This window comes from Neovison vison, chromosome 13 (assembly GCF_020171115.1).
Source record: "Neovison vison isolate M4711 chromosome 13, ASM_NN_V1, whole genome shotgun sequence".
Lineage (NCBI taxonomy): Eukaryota > Metazoa > Chordata > Mammalia > Carnivora > Mustelidae > Neogale > Neogale vison.
The window spans coordinates 8,772,339-8,792,598 of NC_058103.1; the positions used below are offsets into that span (position 1 = coordinate 8,772,339).

A 20,260-nucleotide genomic window follows, 5' to 3' on the forward strand; every position below is an offset into this window, starting at 1 on the left:
GAGATTCCTAGGTTGTCAACATAGAGCAAAGTAAGCCTAATTTGGCTGTGGTGAAATGGAGTTTAGTAATGAAAGAACAAAAGATTGGAGCTCTAAGAAGGTTTAAATTTGTAAGTTGATCTAACCATAGCGTTACAGTGATGCGCTGGCTCACGTATCTTTTTTTGATTGTGTAATCTCATTTTGTAAATTGTGACTTTCTTTCTTTTTTTTAATTCTAAGGACAGTCAGTTTACAAAAATGTAGACTTACATAAAAGATAAATTGTGGGTAATTACTCATTTTGTCAAATTCTTACATACCTGTATAATGATTGACAGATGCTCTTAAATGGAACCCTTTTTTTTCCTACTCTTCCATCAATTACATGTAAATAGGGTCTTTCTCAAGTTTACTTTGCATTTTTACAGGTGTTTTGGAATGTTTAGCATGATACCTTAGTAAGAATCCATTTAAATACAGAATTAAATTGAACTAAATAAGTTAAAAACTAAAAAATTAAAGTCTACTCAAGAAATTTTGGTCATAACAAACTTGATTTGCATGAGGGTAAAACAACTTCCAGAAAGAGTGAAATGTAAACAGAATTCTAAACTAATACATTCAGGTGTTTCTTTTTTTTTATTTAAAAATGCTGTATTTATATGAAACCAGAGATTGCGAGATGTTTGTACTATTTTAAAGTTGGATTTTAACTTCTAAATTGTCATATGACTCTTAAAAATACACTATGTAGTTCTGCGAATCTTATGTTAAACAAACAAAAAACAGGTTCACCGATAGGATAACATAAACTTTGTTAACTTGTATTTGGTTGAGCATTTTTACTATGCCATTTATATCTTGGATGCTCACACATTACCCCATCAGAAGTAATGTCAATTGTAGGGCATCAGTGTACTTCAGAGAATCTGAAGAATATTCTATTAATGTATGTTAACTTACTTTAAAGACATAAATTATACAACTGACAAGGTTTAATTCTGTCTAGAAGAAGAAGTTTTCTTCTCCATGGCCGATATGGACATGTCCCATAGTGTCTCTTCTCTTCCACCACTGGGAGACCCTCCAAATATGGACCTTGAGTTATCATTAACTAGTACATACACAAATACTCCAGCAGGATCTCCATTAAGTGCTACTGTGGTAAAGTATTTCAATTTTGTTCTATTCTTGAAAAGTGGCTTCTGAAATTCTATACTTCATAATCATGTGATTTTAAAAAATTCTTTTACAGCTTCAGCCAACATGGGGAGATTTCCTTGAACCTCATAAAGAACAGCCAGTAAGAGGGTCCACATTGCCGTCCAACCTAGTACACCCACCAAATTTACAGAAGACTTGTAAGTAGTGTAAGACCCTTATGGGGTCTTACCCCATAATTTCCCATAATTTACCCCATAATTACCCCATAATTTCTTACCCCATAATTTCCACTGGAATTTTAAAAAAATGAAAAATCAAAACAAATTGCTTGTTTCTAGAAAATGCCTTTCTATTGCTGCTTTTCTTTCCCTTCATGTATTTTTTTTTTTTTTTATCTAGACCATTTAATAAAGTTTAGAAAGAAAATGTGAAGCATAGTTGAACAACTCACCGTGAAGTATCAGAATAGTTGCCCATTCACGGTAGTCTTTGTGTATTTAAATATCTTTAGTAAAAAGTGCACCGCAAGTTTCATGTTATTACTGCAGTTGAGGAGAATAAATCAACCATCAGTGCTTGTTCCATTGTTTACATTTTCCTTGAAAGAGAACCTCAGGTCTCTTCTCCGCAAAAATTTTTTAAAAATATTTTTTATTTTAATTAACATATAATGTATTATTTGTGTCAGGGGTACAGGTTTGTGAATCATCAGTCCTACACAAGTCACAGAGCTCACGTAGCAGTCCCCAGCCGCTCCCCAGTGTCCATCACCCAGCCTCTTTATCCCTCTCACCGCCCTCCCTTCCAGCAACCGTCAGTTTGTTTCCAGAGACTGAGTCTCTTAACGGTTTGTCTCCATCCCTGGTCCCATCTTGTTTCATTTTTCCCCTCCCTTCCGCTATGATCTTCTGTCTTGTTTCTCAAATTTCTCTTATCAGAGAGATCATATGATAATCATCTTTCTCTGATTGACTTGTTTCACTCAGCATAATACCTTCTAGTTCCATCCACGTCATTGCAAATGGCAAGATTTCATTTCTTTTTAAGGAGTGCATGGTATTCCATTGTAGATACACACCACATCTTCTTTACCCATTCATCTGTTGATGGACATCTAGGTTCTTTCCATAGTTTGGCTATTGTGGACATTGCTGCTAGAAACATTCGGGTGCACGTGCCCCTTTGGATCTCTGCATTTGTATCTTTAGGGTAAATACCCAGTAGTGTAATTGCTGGGTCATAGGGTAGCTCTATTTGCAACTTTTTGAGGAACCTCTGTACTGTTTGCCAGAGTGGCCGCACCAGCTTGCTTTCCCACCAACAGTGTAGGAGGGTTCCCCTTTCTCTGCATCCTTGCCAACACCTGTCGTTTCCGGACTGGCTAATTTCAGCCATTCTGACTGGTGTGAGATCGTATCTCACTGTGATTTTGATTGTATTTCCCTGCTTCTTCTCTGCAAAATTTAATTGAACAGTCACAAGGGCTTAAAGGAAAATTTGGTGAGCAGCTTTTGGATTAATCTCTGACTTTTCCAATCAGTTTTATTAATGCAAAAACTTTTGTTCATATGTTTCTTTTTGACGCTTCAGGTATCAAGAGCCCTGGATATCAAATGTAGAAAGATAACAGTTTATCTTACTTGTTTAATATCAAATATCATTCAGACTGTTCTGTGATCACCTGCTTTTTAAAACTAACACTTGAGTAAATTCTTTATAATTTTGATGTAATGCATAGTTTTTAAGTATTAAATGTTAGGTCTATAATTTTAACCCATGTGTTTCAGCTCTTCCATCTAGATCTGTTTCAGTGGATGAATCCAGGCCTGAACTTATTTTCAGACTAGCTGTGGGAACCTTTTCCATTTCCGTGCTTCACATTGATCCTTTATCACCACCTGAAACATCATTGAACCTTAATCCACTGACGCCTTTGGCAATAGCTTTCTTTACCTGTATAGAAAAGATTGACCCAGCAAGATTTTCAACAGATGATTTTAAGTCTTTTCGAACAGTATTTGCAGAAGCTTGCAAACACGATCACCTTAGGTAAATTCTCTCATGTTTATTAATGATGCTTGAAAAAGAACCGTATGGGTGCTTTTTTATCTGCCTATTTCTTTTTTTGATTCGCATTTTATTTGTAAATGAGGGAATAAGTGAGGTTTTCTTGCAGTGCTACAAAAATGTTTACCATAGAATCTCTTACTCAGGTTACTTGGCATGTAAAACTGTTTGCATAGGAGATTCAGATAATCTGGAGTTTTCTCTGCTCTTGACAATTTTTAAGATTTTTTTTTTTAATTCATTGTTTGGCGAGCACACACATGAGAAATGAGCAGGAAGTGGGGGCAGAGGCAGAGGGAGAAGCAGACTCCATGCTGAGCTGGGAGCCCAAAGTTGGGACGCGATCTTAGGACCCCAGGTTCATGACCTGAGCTAAAGTCAGACGCTTAACCTACAGAGCCAACCAGGCACCCTTGACAAGTTTTTTGGCTATATTTTGCCAGTTAAAATATTGGCACCATTGTAATAAAAAAATAGTTCTTTTTGTCACTGGCTCAGCAGAGATGGCAATGGTGCTGAGAGTGGAGTGGGCTCATGAGAAGGGACATGGACACAACATGACTCCCATGCCACTGTCTGGGGGTGGGAGAGGGTACCAAGGCTGATCCTGAGCCTGGAGGCTGTATTTTCAGTTTCTGCTTTAAGAAGTTAAAGCCATCTGGGGACACCTGGGTGGCTAAGTGGGTTATGTCCAGCTCTTGATCTCAGCTGAGGTCTTGATCTCAGGGTTGTGAGTTCAAGTCCCAAATTGGGCTTCATGTTGGGTATGGAGCCTATTTAAAAACAACAACAACAAAATTTTATTTAAAAAAAGAAAAAGCTGTCCACATAGCCAGTGATTCTTTCATGGTTTGAGTCCTAATGGATGAAGAGATAATTAAATTTGTAAGTATGATATTGTTAATATGTAAACATTGCTCATGTTAATATGAAAGTTTCTTTTGATTATATTTTATGTTAATGGTTTAGGCACATACATTAGTATTTTAAGAAAAGTTTGACCTTTTGATTTTGTTTTGTTTTTTTTTTTTTTGAAGTATTAAAATTAATTCACAGAGTAGTTTTTATATCTAGCTGAAGAAACTCTGCAAGCTAGGACCATAGTATTTATAATTAAACTGTAAAAACATTTGACAAGGTTTCAAATGTCTGCCAGTAGGAAATACAACAAAAGCAACAAAAACAGGAAGATGACTTTCACTTGAGGTCCATTGACTGAAGGTTTTGAAATATTGCACGAGGCTTTTATTTTTTAAGATTTTGTTTATTTATTTGACAGAGAGAGAGATCACAAGTAGGCAGAGAGGCAGGCAGAGAGAGAAGAGGAAGCAGAGAGCTTCTCTCTACTGAGCAGAGAGCCAGATTCGGGGCTGGATCCCAGGACCTTGAGATCATGACCTGAGCCGAAGGCAGAGGCTTAGCCTACTGAGCCATCCAGGCACCCCGCATGAAGCTTTTAAGTAATTTTAAGAATCTATTACAGATATTTTACAGGTTTGAAAGGTTTCTTTTTTTTTTTTTTTTTCCCCTTCACTGCAGTGTAAACTTAAAGTGTCAAAGAAGGGAAGGCATTGTTGGGAAATAAATACATCTTGGATAATTTCCTATCAGACACTGCTTTCTTAATGTCAGGGAATGGGCAGTTTGAAGCACTCTTTCTGGTTAATACACTTAGGAATGTTAGTTTTTGCTAACAACTTGAACTTGTGTTAATAAAGCATGATTATCCACCTATTGTGACGTGTACTATTCTTTGACACATTGGTTAACCTAGAGGTATACTCTTAAATGGTTCATTTTCTGTAATAGATTTATAGGAACTGGCATCAAAGTGTCCTATGAACAAAGACAGAGACCAACTTCCCGATATTTTAGTACTGATATGTCCCTTGGGCAAATGGAACTCTTGGAGTGCCTGTTTCCAACTGATTCTCATTCTGTTCCTCCTCACTACACAGAGGTAAATGCTAGATACTTTGTCTTTAGGATTATTCTTTAAATCTGCCTTGCTTTTATAGGGTTGTATTAAAGCACTGATTTTATTTAAAAAAAAAAAAGTATAGGAAGTCACAGAGGAAGGAAGTGTGTGAGTTTGCGTGTGCACGCATGTGTGTTTTGTTGAAACATTTTAAAGTATGGCATTCAAGGTCATTGTAAGAGTCTTAGAATTTTTAGAGTTGACTTGTTTTAGAGCAGCAGACAGGTAATGGGACAGTTGACTTTATTTCACTAGCTTTCTAGGCACTACTAACTTCAGAAGAAGTCTGTTAAGTACTGAATGAATACCCATAGTGTGTTAATAAGCACTGTTTAAGGACAAGCAAAATGTCTTTCGTTCATTTATTATTAGTCTGATTTTTTTCCAGTTCTAGAAGTGTGTGCTAGAGAAACTTTCCAAAGCTATCAAGATAACATTTATTTCTGTTACTTTGCCCTTGTACATTATTTATTTTCAGATTACTTTCTTAGGCATTAATTCACTTGAGTTCTCAGTACGTTTTGCAGATGAGATACTAAGTATCACAGAAATTAACTTGTCTAAGATTTACCTTGCTTGTGAATGACCAAAATGAAATGTAAAATTAGCTTTCCTGATTTCAAAAAAGTCTTTACACCATTAGCATCTCTGTTAATTCGTGGGATGAATTATAGTTTAAGATCTTAAAATAAACTTATTTCTGTCCTTGTTTGTAAGCTTTTAATGTTCCATTCCAAAGAACGAGCAGATTCCCATCCCCCTGTGTGCCTTCAGCTTCATTATAAGCATTCTGAGAATAAAGGACCCCAGGTAAGAAGCCTTATCGTCTGCCACCTGTAAATTTTCATTTGATACATATTCTGTGACAGTCATACTGTTGCACATAATCTTGTAGTAGTGATCATGTTAATGTTTTCCTTTTTCTTTTTTTAAAGGGTAATCAAGCAAGACTAAGTTCTGTTCCTCAGAAGGCAGAATTACAGATTAAGTTAAATCCTGTGTTTTGTGAGCTGGATATCAGTATTGTGGACAGGTTAAATTCCTTGCTCCAACCACAGAAGCTTACCACAGTAGAGATGATGGCTTCGCACATGTATACTTCATACAATAAACATATTAGTCTCGTAAGTATTCAGAACATTACAAATACTAATACCAAGTATAGCTTGCTAATGGACTTAGTAGGATCATTTCTGAATTTAAGTATTCTCAATAGATTAAATAGCATATAGTATTAAAACAGCATTGTTCATAATGAAAAGATGGAGACTTTTATGTCTGGATGGCAGACTAGCTGAGTAAGTTTTGTAGTAATATTGAGTGAAGTTTTATGTGGCCATTTTGAATGAGGGTTATAAAGATGGTGTAGTAATATGAAGAAAGCTTATGAAGAAGTATTAAGGGAAAAAGTGAAACCTATTTTTCCACGTAAACTTTTGTCACAACTGTGTAAATAGAACTGAGGTAGAGTGAAAGAATGGATAGAAATATACCAGTTGGTAGCATTGATTATGTTAGAATGTAGAATTAGATTTCCTTTCCCTCTCTCTGTATATCTGAATTTTATAAATTACAATTACAGTATCTGCACAAAATTTATTCAGACATTCAGTCAACTACCTAGTCTACCTATAAAATGTAGCCCCTATATTGTAAGGTACACTTTTGAAAGTGGGAACATAATGTATGCCGTTGTCGTGTTATCGAGCATCACATTTAGATCTGCCTACTGCATGGTGTCTCTGTCTCTTGTCAGATTTGCAAGAGATCTGTTAGGAATTTTGGGCTGGAATTGGGCGGAGGGGGGGTTCTTAGACCAGTAACAGACAGAACTTTGGTTAAAAGAAAATGGAAGAGGTATTTTTCTACTTACTTGTTTCCCCCTTAATTAGTGGTAGGTCTTCACATTAAATCACATTCTTTATTTTCTGTTGTCATCAGTTACTTATATTTCAAGTTCTGTGGGGCTAGCATGCATACATGCTGTTAGCCATAGATGTACTGGGATGATGGTTAGTCTCTTGGGTTATTTTTGCTGAAGAGTGGGGGATGGTATTGCGGAGTCCAAGAGGGGAGAGAAAGAACAGGTGTGCTAAAACTCCTAGTCCAGGATAAGAAAGGAATTCCCTAATCCAGGAGGTTAGACACTGATTGATGAAAGAGTGTTACCACCTGTAGTGTACTCTGGGCTAAAGCTTTATAAGCTTCAGTACATTTTAGAAAAACAAAACAAACTCCCCCAAAACAGAAATAGACTTGTATTTGAAGGGCATGTTCTTTGACCCTTTTGTTGCAACATGGCTTTGAGTAGAGGGTGCATATGTGTCTTGGTTTCTAAGGCTCGTTTGATGGGCTCATACCCTTGGGTTGGATGGGAGCAGAGTGAGTCACTTGGTGAATATTTAGAACTTAGGCTGTGCCAGGCTCTAGGCTTAGTCCTGGAAATCTAAAGTTAAGTTGGGGATGGGCCCTGGCATTTGGCATAATCTATCTTATTTCCCATCAAGTCTTTAAAGTAGCATGTTGGTAGATAAAGACTTCAGATTGAAAGTTGAATTGATTTTTAACTGTATTGGATTTATTGAAACCTAATTTACATGCTGTTGTTTTTTTACTCTATAGTAAAATGTGCATATCTATAGTGCCTGTGTCTTCACTTTGTTTCAGTTTTTATTTTGATTGATTGACTTTGACTTACTTGGTTTAACTTTTGCCAGTTATTTGAAGTTTTATCAATAACTATTGCATTATAAAATTTCATTACACTAAATTAATATGGTAGTAGTTAATTTGAGTTATATTTTAATGCATTATACTGAATGAAGAGTAGATATGATTATGTATATTGTAATGTTGAATATCCATGTCATTTATGTTCATCTAACTTGATGTTTTGGCATATTTTTGATATTTTGTGTTTTAGCACAAGGCTTTTACTGAAGTATTTCTGGATGATTCACATAATCCTGCAAATTGTCGGATATCAGTACAAGTTGCCACACCAGCGTTAAACCTTTCCGTTCGCTTCCCAATACCTGATCTTCGGTCAGATCAAGAAAGAGGGCCGTGGTTTAAGAAGTCACTTCAGAAGGAGATCCTTCATTTAGCATTCACAGATCTAGAATTTAAGACTGAATTTATAGGAGGATCAAACCCGGAACAAATTAAATTGGAACTTACCTTTAGAGAACTAGTGGGTAAGATGGATTACGCAGAGCCAGAGCAGAAACAAACTTAACTGCTGCTCAAGGAAACATGAAAAATTTTGCGGCAGCCCCCAATATAGACACCGTTAGAAAGCAAGAGAAATGCCTTTTTTCCAGTATTGTATACCAATATGTGATAGAATTAATTTTTTTAAAAATTGCTAAGCATGATTATTTACTTTATTAAAATACTTACTTTCAGAAATTACATGGCAGGGGAGATACCATGATCACAAAGGTGGTTTTCCCACGGTGAGGCTTGTCCATTGCACTCCGGATGTGCTGACCCCTGCGATTTTCCCAAATGTGGGAAACTTGACTACATGATTTGTGGTAGTGGGGGATTGTGTTCGTGCTTTAACCTAAAAAAAAAAAAAAAAAAAAAAAAAAAATTCCTACAGGGGAGTATAGTGCTTTAGCTTACCTTTTTTTTTTTGGAAACACTTTATTTGGGGTGGGGGGAGCACGAACAGGGGCAGGCTAGAGGGAGAGGGAGAGGGAGAAGTAGGCTTTCTGCTGAACAGGGACCCTGACACAGGGCTCCATCCCAGGACCCTGAGATCGTGACCCAAGCCAAAAGCAGACACTTCACTGACTGAGCCACCCAGATGCCCCTTTAGCTTACATTTTTATTGCCACCCGACTCCTTACTTGTTGTAGGGCTGAAAGTAACCAGAATTTCTTGAGTTCCACTCTGTGTTAGGTACTCTACCAAGCATTTCACATGTGTTACTGGTTTTGTTCCATCATCATGGTTATGTTAGTCTTATTATTTACAGTTATTTTTATCCTTTATAAGTGAGGAATCCATAGACTTAAGAAGAGGTACCTTCCAAGACCATGTGGTAGTAAATGGCAGAATCAAGATTCAAACCAAAGTCTCACACTTGAGGTTTCAGTCATCATACTAATCTCTGGTGACTTTTCTTTGTAAAGCCTGTTGACAGCTTTTTCTGTCTTTACTTTTGTCATCTGACAGAATATATATTGACTTAGGGTAAACCAGGTCTATGTGGAACTCTGGAAGATTCTGACATTTCATTCTGTCGTTCCAAATCGGCTTGCCTCTGCCACTACACCCTTCTAACCGCAAGCTCCCCTGCCACCATATCCTGCTTCTCCATCTCAGGGGATAGGCTGCAAAGTATTTTTTCCCTTGTCCTGAGTTTTATGCATCTTTAGAGATATTTATAATTGATTTGATGATGATGACTTCATGAAATGGACTTTAGGAGTTGTCTGATCTTCTCTTATCTACAGTGGGAAGAAACATTATTCTAGAGGAAAGTCATTCTGTGTGAAATGGACAGACAAGCATACATAGGGTTATTGTGAGTGGAAGTAATTCTTCCAGTGCTTAGCACAAGACATTTAAGAAATACAGTTATTATCTCTATGTTCCTATAATTGCATAAACTTTGATGTAGAATAACCATTCGGTGGCAGTACGTGGCAACTGCTGCATTTAGTTTGTCATGATTATGTACCTAACATAAGAATTGGAGTTTGAACAGAAGACATCATCTTTATCTGCTCCGCTTTATCTGTATCCCCACATGTATCCATGAAATAGGAACAAAAGAATAAGTGCTGTGCAACCTAATGTTGCCCTGTGTCCTTTCCTGTGCAACTTAATGTTGCCCTGTGTCCCTGATTCAGAAGATCTTTGCTTATGTTAGGAGGAAGCTATCTTTAAGCACTTGAGAAGAAATGCACTGTAGTTAATCAGTCTTGTTTTACTAGGGTCATTCCAGGAAGATAAAGGAGAACCGTCTGTTAAGTTTTTCCATGTGTCTAGTGGCGTAGATGGAGATACAGCATCATCAGATGATTTTGACTGGCCACGGTGAGTAACCAGATGGATATGATAGACATTTAATGAGATTATCCTTTCAAAAATGCTGTGGTACTTTTTTTTTTTTTTTTAAAGATTTTGAGAACATGTTTGTAGGGGGGAGGGGCAGAGGCCAAGGGAGAGAGAGAATCTGAAGCAGACTGCATATGCCAAACGAGAGCCCCACACAGGGTTTGATCTCAGGACCCTGAATCATGACCTGAACTGAAACCAAGAGTTGGTTGCTTAACTGATTGTACCACCCAGGTGCCCCTGCTGTAGTACAACCAATCGATGTTTGGGCGCTCAATTTAAACTAAAAATACTCAGCCCTGATGAGATAACACAGAGAAAGTTAGACAAATTAAGTTGACAAATCCAGTGAGGGTACTACTCTATGAAAGGTGTCTGTCAGTACTGTGAGAGATGAAGGAATAAAATGTGTTCTCTGGTCTCAAGTCACCCCGTTTAATTAGAGAGACAAAAGAATCATTAACCATTTAAAAGAAATAGTTCAGAGCTACAGTAGAAGAGTTACATGCATCATTTGGTTAGTTATCAAGTGAATTTTATAGTATGTGATTGCTTTGTGGCACTTTTTCAAATCATGGGCCTCACCCTGAGATTTTGGGGTAGAGCCTGGGCATCAGGGTAGTCTAAAAAATTACGCCAGATGATTCCAGTGTGCAGGCGGATATCAAGAATCGCTGCTTCGGATTTCTTAGGAGAATTAATAAAGTAATATTTATATTTGTTAAGAGATTATTAATTATTAACATTTGTTAATTACTCATTATATGTTATATATTATAGCAAGACTATTAATAGCCTGATAGTGGGCTTGGATATATTTAAAAGGACTTAGTTTACTTGAAATAATGACTTTTATTATATTGAAAACTAAATATTTAATACCTGAGAATTAATCTTTTTTTGTGCCCTTTCCCTGCCAGCCTTTTTTCTACCTGCCCCTGTGGATCAGACCTCGCAGGCTCTTAGGAGCAGTGTGATCAGGACGTGCCTCATAATGAGCAGTTCATTGCCCCAGTTTTCATCATAAGAAATGGGTTTACTTCGATTAATTTGGAGCACAGTTACATTAGGATATCTATAAATTAGGAAACAGTCATGATTGTTCATAAGGGGAGCCAACTGGCACCACTTACTTGAGGGAAAAACCCACTATAAATGCCCCACAGTGGTTTGCTTTGAAGGCACCAGGCGTCCTGTCTATAGTGTTGGGAAGGAAATGGCAAAGCCTTAGCTAGTGATGTGCGGGGAGCAGGAAAGCAGGGGCCCAGGGTGTCTGCTGCTTTACTTCAGGTTTGTGTCTTCAGTACAACAAGGCAAGCCTTCTGTTACTGAAATTCCTGAAGGAAAATGGTACTTTATTGTTTGCAGTTCTAAGTTCTTTTATCAGTCTCTTTTTCCATTTGAACAATTTCTGTGGCAGAAGTTCTCTTAGATGTGTAATACTCTGTCATAGCAGAACAGAACCCAGAAGCATTTGGTTTCAGGAAAACAGAATTCTTAGTTCAAATTTGCCAGCTGTTAGTGAAATTGAAAGATAACTGTCCTCACAAGGTCAGATTTTCAGTTTGCAAAGTATGAAATATGAATGCCCTTCTTTTATTTGTTTCATCCGTTCTACATTTTAAGTTTTCAGCACACTCCGCCGTGGTTACATGAGACATAGACTTTGTAGAGAAGCTGAGTCCTATCATCAGTGCTCTTTGTATCAGTGCAGAAAGGTTAAAGCCTTGCTGTTCACACTGAGACCTTGACCTCTTAAATTGTCTCTGCTGTCAGAATTGTACTGAAGTTAAACCCGCCAGCTGTGCATTCCATTTTGGAGAGAATAGCAGCTGAGGAAGAGGAGAGTGACGGCCGCTACCAGGAGGAGGAGGAGGGAGGTGCTCATTCCCTGAAGGATGTTTGTGATCTGCGAAGACCAGCCCCATCTCCCTTCTCGTCGCGGAGAGTCATGTTTGAAAATGAGCAGGTAAAACACGAGTGAGCAACGAAGGGGTTGTCCTTTACCGTACAGAGTCCTTTTCATTCTTTGTTTTTGAAGAAGCACTTGGTATACTGTGCTAGGCTCTTAACTCTAAGACTGAATAATATTTTTTTTTCTTCCCTGGTTAAAAGTTACATGCTTGTTTATCTGTTTAGGCAAGAAGATGCTACTATTACTTTAAACATAAAATGGTTATTTGATGCTTTTTTTGCACTGAACTCTTATATTTTAGATGGTGATGCCAGGAGACCCTGTGGAAATGACAGAGTTTCAGGATAAAGCAATCAGCAATTCTCACTACGTGCTGGAACTTACATTACCCAACGTTCATATAACACTACCTAATAAGCGCTTTTATGAGAAGCTTTATAATAGGTGAGTTTCAACACATTTATTTTTTTTTTAAGATTTTATTTATTTATTTGACACAGAGATTACAAGTAGGCAGGCGGGGGCGGGGGTGGGAAGCAGGCTCCCTGCTGAGCAGAGAGCCTGACGTGGGGCTGGATCCCAGGACCCTGATCATGACCTGAGCCAAAGGCAGAGGCTTAACCCGCTGAGCCACCCAGGTGCCCCAGTTTCAGTACATTTAGTTGAGTCTTTGGGATTGGACTTTTCTGCCTAACTGCCTCCCTATTTCCCCACGTTCCTCTTTTCTTTCCTTGCTTAAATGTTATCTATCATCTCTGGGTACTTCGTGTGGTGTTGATTACAAAACTGGTAACTGTTGCTGTGGGCTGTTGTAATAGCAGAGTTTCCTAACCAGTGTGTCTAGTAACTAGGTTACTTCTACGTGATGTTTATTCCTTCCACCTTTGTTGGCTTTTTGCTGTCCGTCAGCTTACCACAGAGTTCTGGGCAAATGTCTTCCATGTGTGCAGTGACATGAACAGAGTTTGGAGACCCCTGTATGGAGGGCCAGCAGGTGCCGGGGTAAAATCAGAATCCTACAGTCTGTTACAAGGAACATCCTTTTTTCAGAGTTTCAAAAAGCATCTTCCTAGAATTTTAAAACTCAGGCTTGTCAACTTGTATATCACAATTTAAATTGATTGCAAATATCCTTAAATATACATACAAAGCAAAAATGTTGAAATAAATAGCATTCTAGAGTTAAAAGAGCCTAGACTCTGAATTCCTTCACAGCGGACCCGACCTGAGCTTATCAAGTGTAAAATGTAGATGATACTTGAACCTGTCTCAGAGGGTTGTTCGGAGCATTAGATGATACAGCACAGGAGAAGTTTGGAGAACAGCGCCTGGCAAACAGTGAGCACTCAGTAGTGCTCTTTTACAGTCCTCCTTCCCATCCACTGGAGCAATCACTTCTATAGCACACCTGAAAGATGGTCATGTGCTCTTCTAGAAGAAAGATGTTCTTAGTGTCAGTCATCACTAGCTTCTCCTATGTGAGACGAGCTTCTCGTTTCTGTTAGTCTTTAGAAGCTATACTGTTGTTTCTGCTGTACGTTTTCTTGATATCAGATATTCTGGCCCTTTATTCCTTAGCTGTTAATAGTAAGCTCTGGATCTCCTTATTGCTTATTAGTGACCATGATTATTGGTCTTAGAATCAGAAAATTAAGTTCCTGAAAGATCGACTTTTAGTCGTCTTGATGATGAGTTTCACAGGAAGAAAATGCTAGTTCTCTTTAACCTTAAAAAAAATCTTCGTTTTTTTTTTAACGATTTATCTTAGAGAGCATGTGCAAAAGTGCAAGAGGGAGAAAGAATCTCAGGCAGACACCGTGCTGAGTGCGGAGCCCGACATGGCAGGCCTTGATCTTACGACCCTGAGATCACAGTCTGAGCCAAAACCAAGAGTTGACGGCTTAACTATGCCACCCAGGCACCCCTACAGTCTTTAAAATTTATATTTTTATATTTGTTTTATGTTATACATAATGTGTGTAAGTAGAAGCCTATGATTTATAAATTTGTATCAGAGGCTTTTACCGTTTTTATTTTTGTTTTTAGCTGTTACACATGATCTAACGTTTAGAAACTACGGACCCCTAGACCGTTCTTCTCTTACAGTTAGGAATATCTACCAAGAGTTGACAAACGGTGCAAGGCTAAGACCGAGCAAAATGAAACGACTAGTTCAGGACCTAACCTAGCGGTCAGAAGAGCTTAATTGGTTTCTTTCTCTTTTTGCATTTGCTTGAGCAGGTTGGTTAGATTTGGGAAATCAGAACAGAAACATGCACCTTAAACATTCAGTTTACAAATATGTTCATTTATAATTTCTGTTTAAGATACAAGACAAGGCCTTTCTTTTCTTCCTTTTAATATGAGCCACGTATGGAAGTTTTACATAATGCACGGTTTTGTCTACAGTTTTCAGTTACTGAATAGTTTTCAAAGGAATCTGAGTGTAAAATCCTTCTGGGTTTTTAAGATTTTTTCCACCTTAGTCTATATATTTAAGTCATCTGTTAGGTATACTTTAACTCAATAGTATGCTAACAACGATAAATACAGGTGAGATGAGCACATTTGAGGCCAAACACAGTTGGCAGTTGGTGAACATACAGAACATAGAGCTCAACGGACAGGAGAAGACTCTTCGGTGTGCTAGAGCCTCATCCTGAGGATCCAGTGGTTAGCATATGGGGGACGCCCGTCAGTATGGCGGCGAGAGGCGCGGTGGGGGGGGCCTTGATCGCTCAAATCTGGTAATAAGCGAGTTATCTGTTCTTCTGCAGAGTTGGTTAAATAGTGTTTTTTTTTTTTTGAGATTTTATGTATTTTTTTTTTTTTTAAAGATTTCATTTATTTATTTGACAGAGATCACAAGTAGGCAGAGAGGCAGGCAGAGAGAGAGAGAGAGGGAAGCAGGCTCCCTGCTGAGCAGGGAACCCGATGCGGGGCTCGATCCCAGGATCCTGGGATCATGACCTGAGCCGAAGGCAGAGGCTTTAACCCACTGAGCCACCCAGGTGCCCCGAGATTTTATGTATTTATTTGACAGAGATAGATGACAAGTAGGCAGAGAGGCAGGTAGAGAGAGCGGGGAAAGCAGGCTCCCCGCTGAGCAGAGAGCCCAACTTGGGGCTCGATACCAGGACCCTGAGATCATGACCTGAGCTGAAGGCAGAGGCTTAACCTACTGAGCCACCCAGGCGCCCTGAGTAGTGGTTGTTGAAGAGTGTTTCTGTTCTGCCTTACTCGGCTCACTTCTCTGGCTCTTAGGTACCTACAGTTACATAAATGTTGAAGTACTTCCTCCCCCTGTGTGGCATATAAATCGCATATCTAAGTTCTTCAGGGTGTGACTTCTTTGTTCCTCATTTGGCTTTGAATAGGTCTATTTTTATTTTGAATTAATATTTTATTTTTTGAGTTAATAGTGTTTCAAAGTTTTCATATATTCTCAAAATTACAGCAAAGTTCCAAGTATAGAACAAAGAGCTCCCTGCCCCACCACCAAACCATCTGAGAGTAAGCTGCTGACCCGATGCCCCTCCCTGAGCACTCGTGTGTATTTCCCAAGGTCAAGGATATTCTTATACATCATTTTCTCATTTTGATGGCTGAATTATGATTAATAATCTGTATTATCTAATCTTCACACCCCCGTTGAGTTTTGCTAAATGTTTGCGAAATATTGACCTTTTATCTATGTAATTTCTAAAATTTATTTTTAGTTTTTATTTCATACACTAAAAAAAGACTTTCTGAGGAGGAGATATAACCAACTCTGCCTTAACTTCATACATTTTAGGATCTTGGTTTAGTCCTCTAGTGTTGTGGTCAATGGGCTCTTTTTATTTTTATTTATTTATTTATTTATTTATTTAATATTTTATTTATTTATTTGACAGAGAACTAGAGAGCACAAGTAAGCAGAGCGGAGAGGGAGAAGCAGGCTCTCTGCTAAGCAGGGGGCCCAATTTGGGGCTCGATCCCAGGACCCTGAGATCATGACCTGAGCTAAAGGCAGCCGCTTAACCCACTGAGCCACCCCGGCGCCTCTTTTCAGATAGGCAGTCTCATGGAACAGGAGGATTTTTTCTGTTGAAGTCCTTTAGAGTAGCACATAAAAGACTCTTCACTAGCTTTGTTAAATCAGATATGCGTTACATTTCAGGCTCATAGCCACAGAATCATGGTGATGTGTCCTTAAATATCCTTTTAAAAATAAAATCTATTTGAGAGATAAGAGTAAGAGAATCCCAGGCAGACTCCCTGCTGAGTGAGGAACCCGACCTAGAGCTCAATTCCACAACCCTGAAATTATGACCTGAGCCAAAATCAAGAGTCAGATCCTTAACTGACTGAGCCGCCCAGGGGTTCCTTTGTCCTCAAATATCTTGAGTGCGTTCTTTCTGGTATTGGAAACATCATCCAGTGTTTTACGGGATTAATGATACGAAGACTGTGTTTAGACCAAAATGTAAATAAGGAAAACGCAAAATCATAGAACGCTTACATTTAAGAACTCCAGGTTTTAGCATAAAGTCCTAGTTTCTCTAACCTATGAAGATAAGAGAATGGTTTAAGGAATAGACTTGGGGAAGGGCATTTTCTGAGAAAATTCTTCATTTTATATCTTCATTATTTACAAAGGAGTTTAGAGTAAGATTGGGTTTAGACTCTTGTTTCTTTGTCCTATGAGCAATGTACCCAAGAAGCCGTGAGCCAGTGAGTACCACAGTCTGGGGCGTAGCTATCTATGTTGTGTCTGAGGTGAGACCTATTTCTGCCCTTTATCCCTGGTGTTCTTCACCTACGGATGGTTCCAAATGGAGAGCTTTTGGGGTGGGGATTTCAGCCTACTGAGAGTCACGGTATTCAGTCCTGGTTTATACTTTCTAAGCTTAGGAATTGGCCCAGGAAGTTCCTAAACAAGTTCCTAGACAAGTGGCTTCTCACAGGAAGGGCCAGGCCTATGTCATCGCTTGGCACCTTGACTGGTATTCACACTAGGCTTTACCATGAGGCTGTGCCTTTGGCAGTGCTGCCATGCGAGTCATCCATGGTGCTCTCAGCTGCAAACCCTCAGTGCCTGCTACGTGACAGCCACTGTGCTAGGCACATTTAAAGATGACCAAGACCTAAGGCCCTTTCTCTGAGAGGCTACAGTCTTGGAAGGAGAAGCAAGAAAATACTGTTACAGCCTCCATGATTGAGTTATGTATGTGAAGGATTCACTATGGGTCCAAATCTTAACAGCAGGCTTCAGAGAGGACATTGTGAAGTCTTAGTATTAATAGAAATGTTAGAGCAGGGGTGATAATGGGGGGCGGGGGATAGGAGCAGGAGGGCATCTGAGTAGTGACAGGTATTTCTTTGAAAAAGTAGGATGTGCTAGTAGTCTAGCTTGAGGTGTATCACCCGTTAACCAAGTCAGGATTGACTTGGCTGTGCAGCAAGTAGAGGGTTTCCTGTCTTTGTTCCTATTTCGGATGCATTCTTAGTCCATGCCCACTTCCCAGGGAAGTGGTGCTTTCTGTGGGAGAGAGAGAAAGGAGTTATCCCTAGGAACAGTGAGTCATGAGGAGAGCTGAATTGGGAGCTGGGCAGGATCTGGGGCAGCTGATGAGAGAGCGTGCTGTGACTGTTTATAGAGTTGCTCTCCAGTGTGAACAGCCTTTCCTCTGTTTTTTTAATGTTTTTAAATTAACTTCCTCGTGTAAAGTACATTTAGGTGTATGTAATTTGGCGCACATGGCATAGGTAAAACCGGGCAGATAGCTAATTGTACCTAATTGTACAGATTCTTTTCTTACTGCCCTCAGTAGAGCCGCATCAGTAACTTTTCCATTGAAAGGACATAATGCTTTAAAAAAAAACAAAACAAAACCTACCTCTTTGTAGGATCTAATTTCTATTTCCCATTTAGAAAAATTATTGATCATGTGACCTTTTTTTTTAACTTTTCAATTTATTTATTTATTTATTTGTTTGTTGTTGGGGTGGGGAGGGAGAGAGAGATCACAAATAGGCAGAGAGGCAGGCAGAGACAGGGAAGCAGGCTCCCCGCCGAGCAGAGAGCCGATGTGGGGCTCCATCCCAGGACCCTGAGATCATGACATGGGCCAAAGGCAGAGGCTTATTAACCCACTGAGCCACCCAGGTGCCCCGTTCATGTGACTTCTTAAAGACATGTTCTTGAGTTTAACTTGAGCTGAACTATGAGTTACGTATTTTTCAACTTTGTCTTCCATAGGATCTTTAATGACTTGCTGCTGTGGGAACCAACAGCTCCTTCACCAGTGGAGACATTTGAAAATATTTCCTATGGTATTGGTCTTTCTGTAGCCAGTCAGCTGATTAATACCTTCAACAAAGATAGTTTTAGTCCATTTAAATCCACAGTGCACTACGGTAATATATTTTAAATTTGTTCTGACTTAAAATGCCGGGTTTATTAATAAAGTAGTAACCTTTTCAAATGATAGATTTTAAAATGTTTCTTGGATATTTTCCCCTTTTAACTCTATTTTATATCTTTTAGTGATTTATAGTGTTCTCCTCGTCTATCTACATACCGTGAATATTATAAATTAAATGTTATCTTTATAGTGATAGTATGTACCTTGTTTAAAGTTCAGTGCAAAAGAAAAATACAGAAAGTATATTTTTATTGTCCTGTAGATTCTTGGTGAAAAACGGTTGTAAAATAGGTATTTTGGGGATGATATTCCAATTGCTATTTTATTTCCATAGGCTATATCACTATGACATTTATTTCTCACAGATGAGGAGAGTGGATCTGAGGAGGAGACGCTGCAGTATTTTTCTACTGTCGATCCCAACTATCGTTCCCGTAGGAAAAAAAAACTAGATTCTCAGAACAAGAACTCACAGAGTTTTCTCTCAGTTCTTCTGAGTATTAACCATGGACTAATGGCAGTGTTTACAGATGTTAGGGTAAGGATTTGCAAAGACAAAGTATTGTTTCAGTTACATTTTACTTTAAACGCGCCGTGATTGCACCTGCCATCCGTGAGGTGGCGGGAGGTTGTTTGAGCGCCTGAGGAAGGTCCGGGTTCTGAGGTGCTCTGCCCTGACTGCGGCTTTGAACAGTGAGCTTTTCACTGCGGATCGCAAGACAAACCTTGGCGTGGCCTTTTTTTGCAAACATGCTGGTTCTGCTGCTGAGGTGATCACTAGTAATTTACCTGTTAGAGAGAGTGGTGAAGTCGGGGATTCACTGTGCACGGGGGGCCCCGCACAGCATTTCGTGCCACCACGTTGCGTGGCTTGGGATTCAGACCGCTTTGCTACCGTGTGGGAGAATCCTCTAGGCTGAATCAGGAAGGGGCAACCCAACGGGCATTCTGACTTTTCTGTGTTTAAATAATGACTGGTGGGTGTCAAACGCAAATAATGAATCATGGAACACTCTATCAAAGACTAATGAAGTATGCTGACTAGCAACATAATGAAAAAAATTAATGACTTCTGTGTTTTCCTGATCTTTTTATTAGCAAGATAATGGAGAGCTGTTGGAAAATAAGCATGGCGAGTTCTGGTTAGAGTTCAACAGTGGTTCGTTGTTCTGTGTGACCAAGTATGAAGGCTGTGATGACAAGCACTACATCTGCCTTCATTCCAGCAGTCTCAGTCTCTACCACAAAGGTAGGACACATGTTGAATGTGTGTTCTGTTCACCTCTGTTCAGACCCGTTTACATTTTGTTTAATAAATTTTATTTTTTTAAAGATTTTAGTCATTCATTAAAGAGAGAGAACACAGGTGGGGGGAGGGATGGAGGGAGAAGGAGAAGCAGACTCCCCACTGAGCAGGGAGCCCCACATGGGGCCCATTCCCAGGATTCTGGGATCGGGACCTGAGCTGAAGGGAGATGCATAACCATCTGTACCACCCATGTGCCCTCTAGTAAAGAAAATCTGTTGAGAACAGAATTCTCATATTAGAGATTATTTTCTGTGGAGTGTTCTGATTCCACTGGCAAAGTAATACTTACCATAAATTGTATGTTGACTTTTTTTTCTGGGTAACAACTTTATTGAGGTACAGTAGTTCATGTAGCATACAAT

General features: G+C 39.0%; 1 protein-coding gene and 1 non-coding gene across 3 annotated transcripts in view; both read left to right on the top strand.

Annotated features, from left to right (window-relative positions):
- ATG2B (autophagy related 2B) overlaps window positions 1-20,260 on the top strand; it is a 72,690-nt gene that overhangs the window by 21,772 nt on the left and 30,658 nt on the right. Inside the window, exons 9-21 of one of the 2 annotated variants that reach the window (XM_044231710.1) lie at window positions 992-1,146; window positions 1,238-1,343; window positions 2,934-3,195; window positions 5,023-5,173; window positions 5,909-6,001; window positions 6,127-6,315; window positions 8,115-8,388; window positions 10,141-10,243; window positions 12,041-12,233; window positions 12,481-12,623; window positions 18,424-18,581; window positions 18,955-19,127; window positions 19,688-19,838. In XM_044231710.1, coding sequence (XP_044087645.1) covers window positions 992-1,146; window positions 1,238-1,343; window positions 2,934-3,195; window positions 5,023-5,173; window positions 5,909-6,001; window positions 6,127-6,315; window positions 8,115-8,388; window positions 10,141-10,243; window positions 12,041-12,233; window positions 12,481-12,623; window positions 18,424-18,581; window positions 18,955-19,127; window positions 19,688-19,838 — 2,151 coding nt within the window. The remainder of the gene's footprint in view (window positions 1-991; window positions 1,147-1,237; window positions 1,344-2,933; window positions 3,196-5,022; window positions 5,174-5,908; window positions 6,002-6,126; window positions 6,316-8,114; window positions 8,389-10,140; window positions 10,244-12,040; window positions 12,234-12,480; window positions 12,624-18,423; window positions 18,582-18,954; window positions 19,128-19,687; window positions 19,839-20,260) is intronic. The other variant, XM_044231711.1, reaches the window with a different exon arrangement.
- LOC122894765 lies at window positions 8,599-8,762 on the top strand. Its single transcript, XR_006381835.1, has one exon. It is a non-coding gene; the product is annotated as a U1 spliceosomal RNA (small nuclear RNA).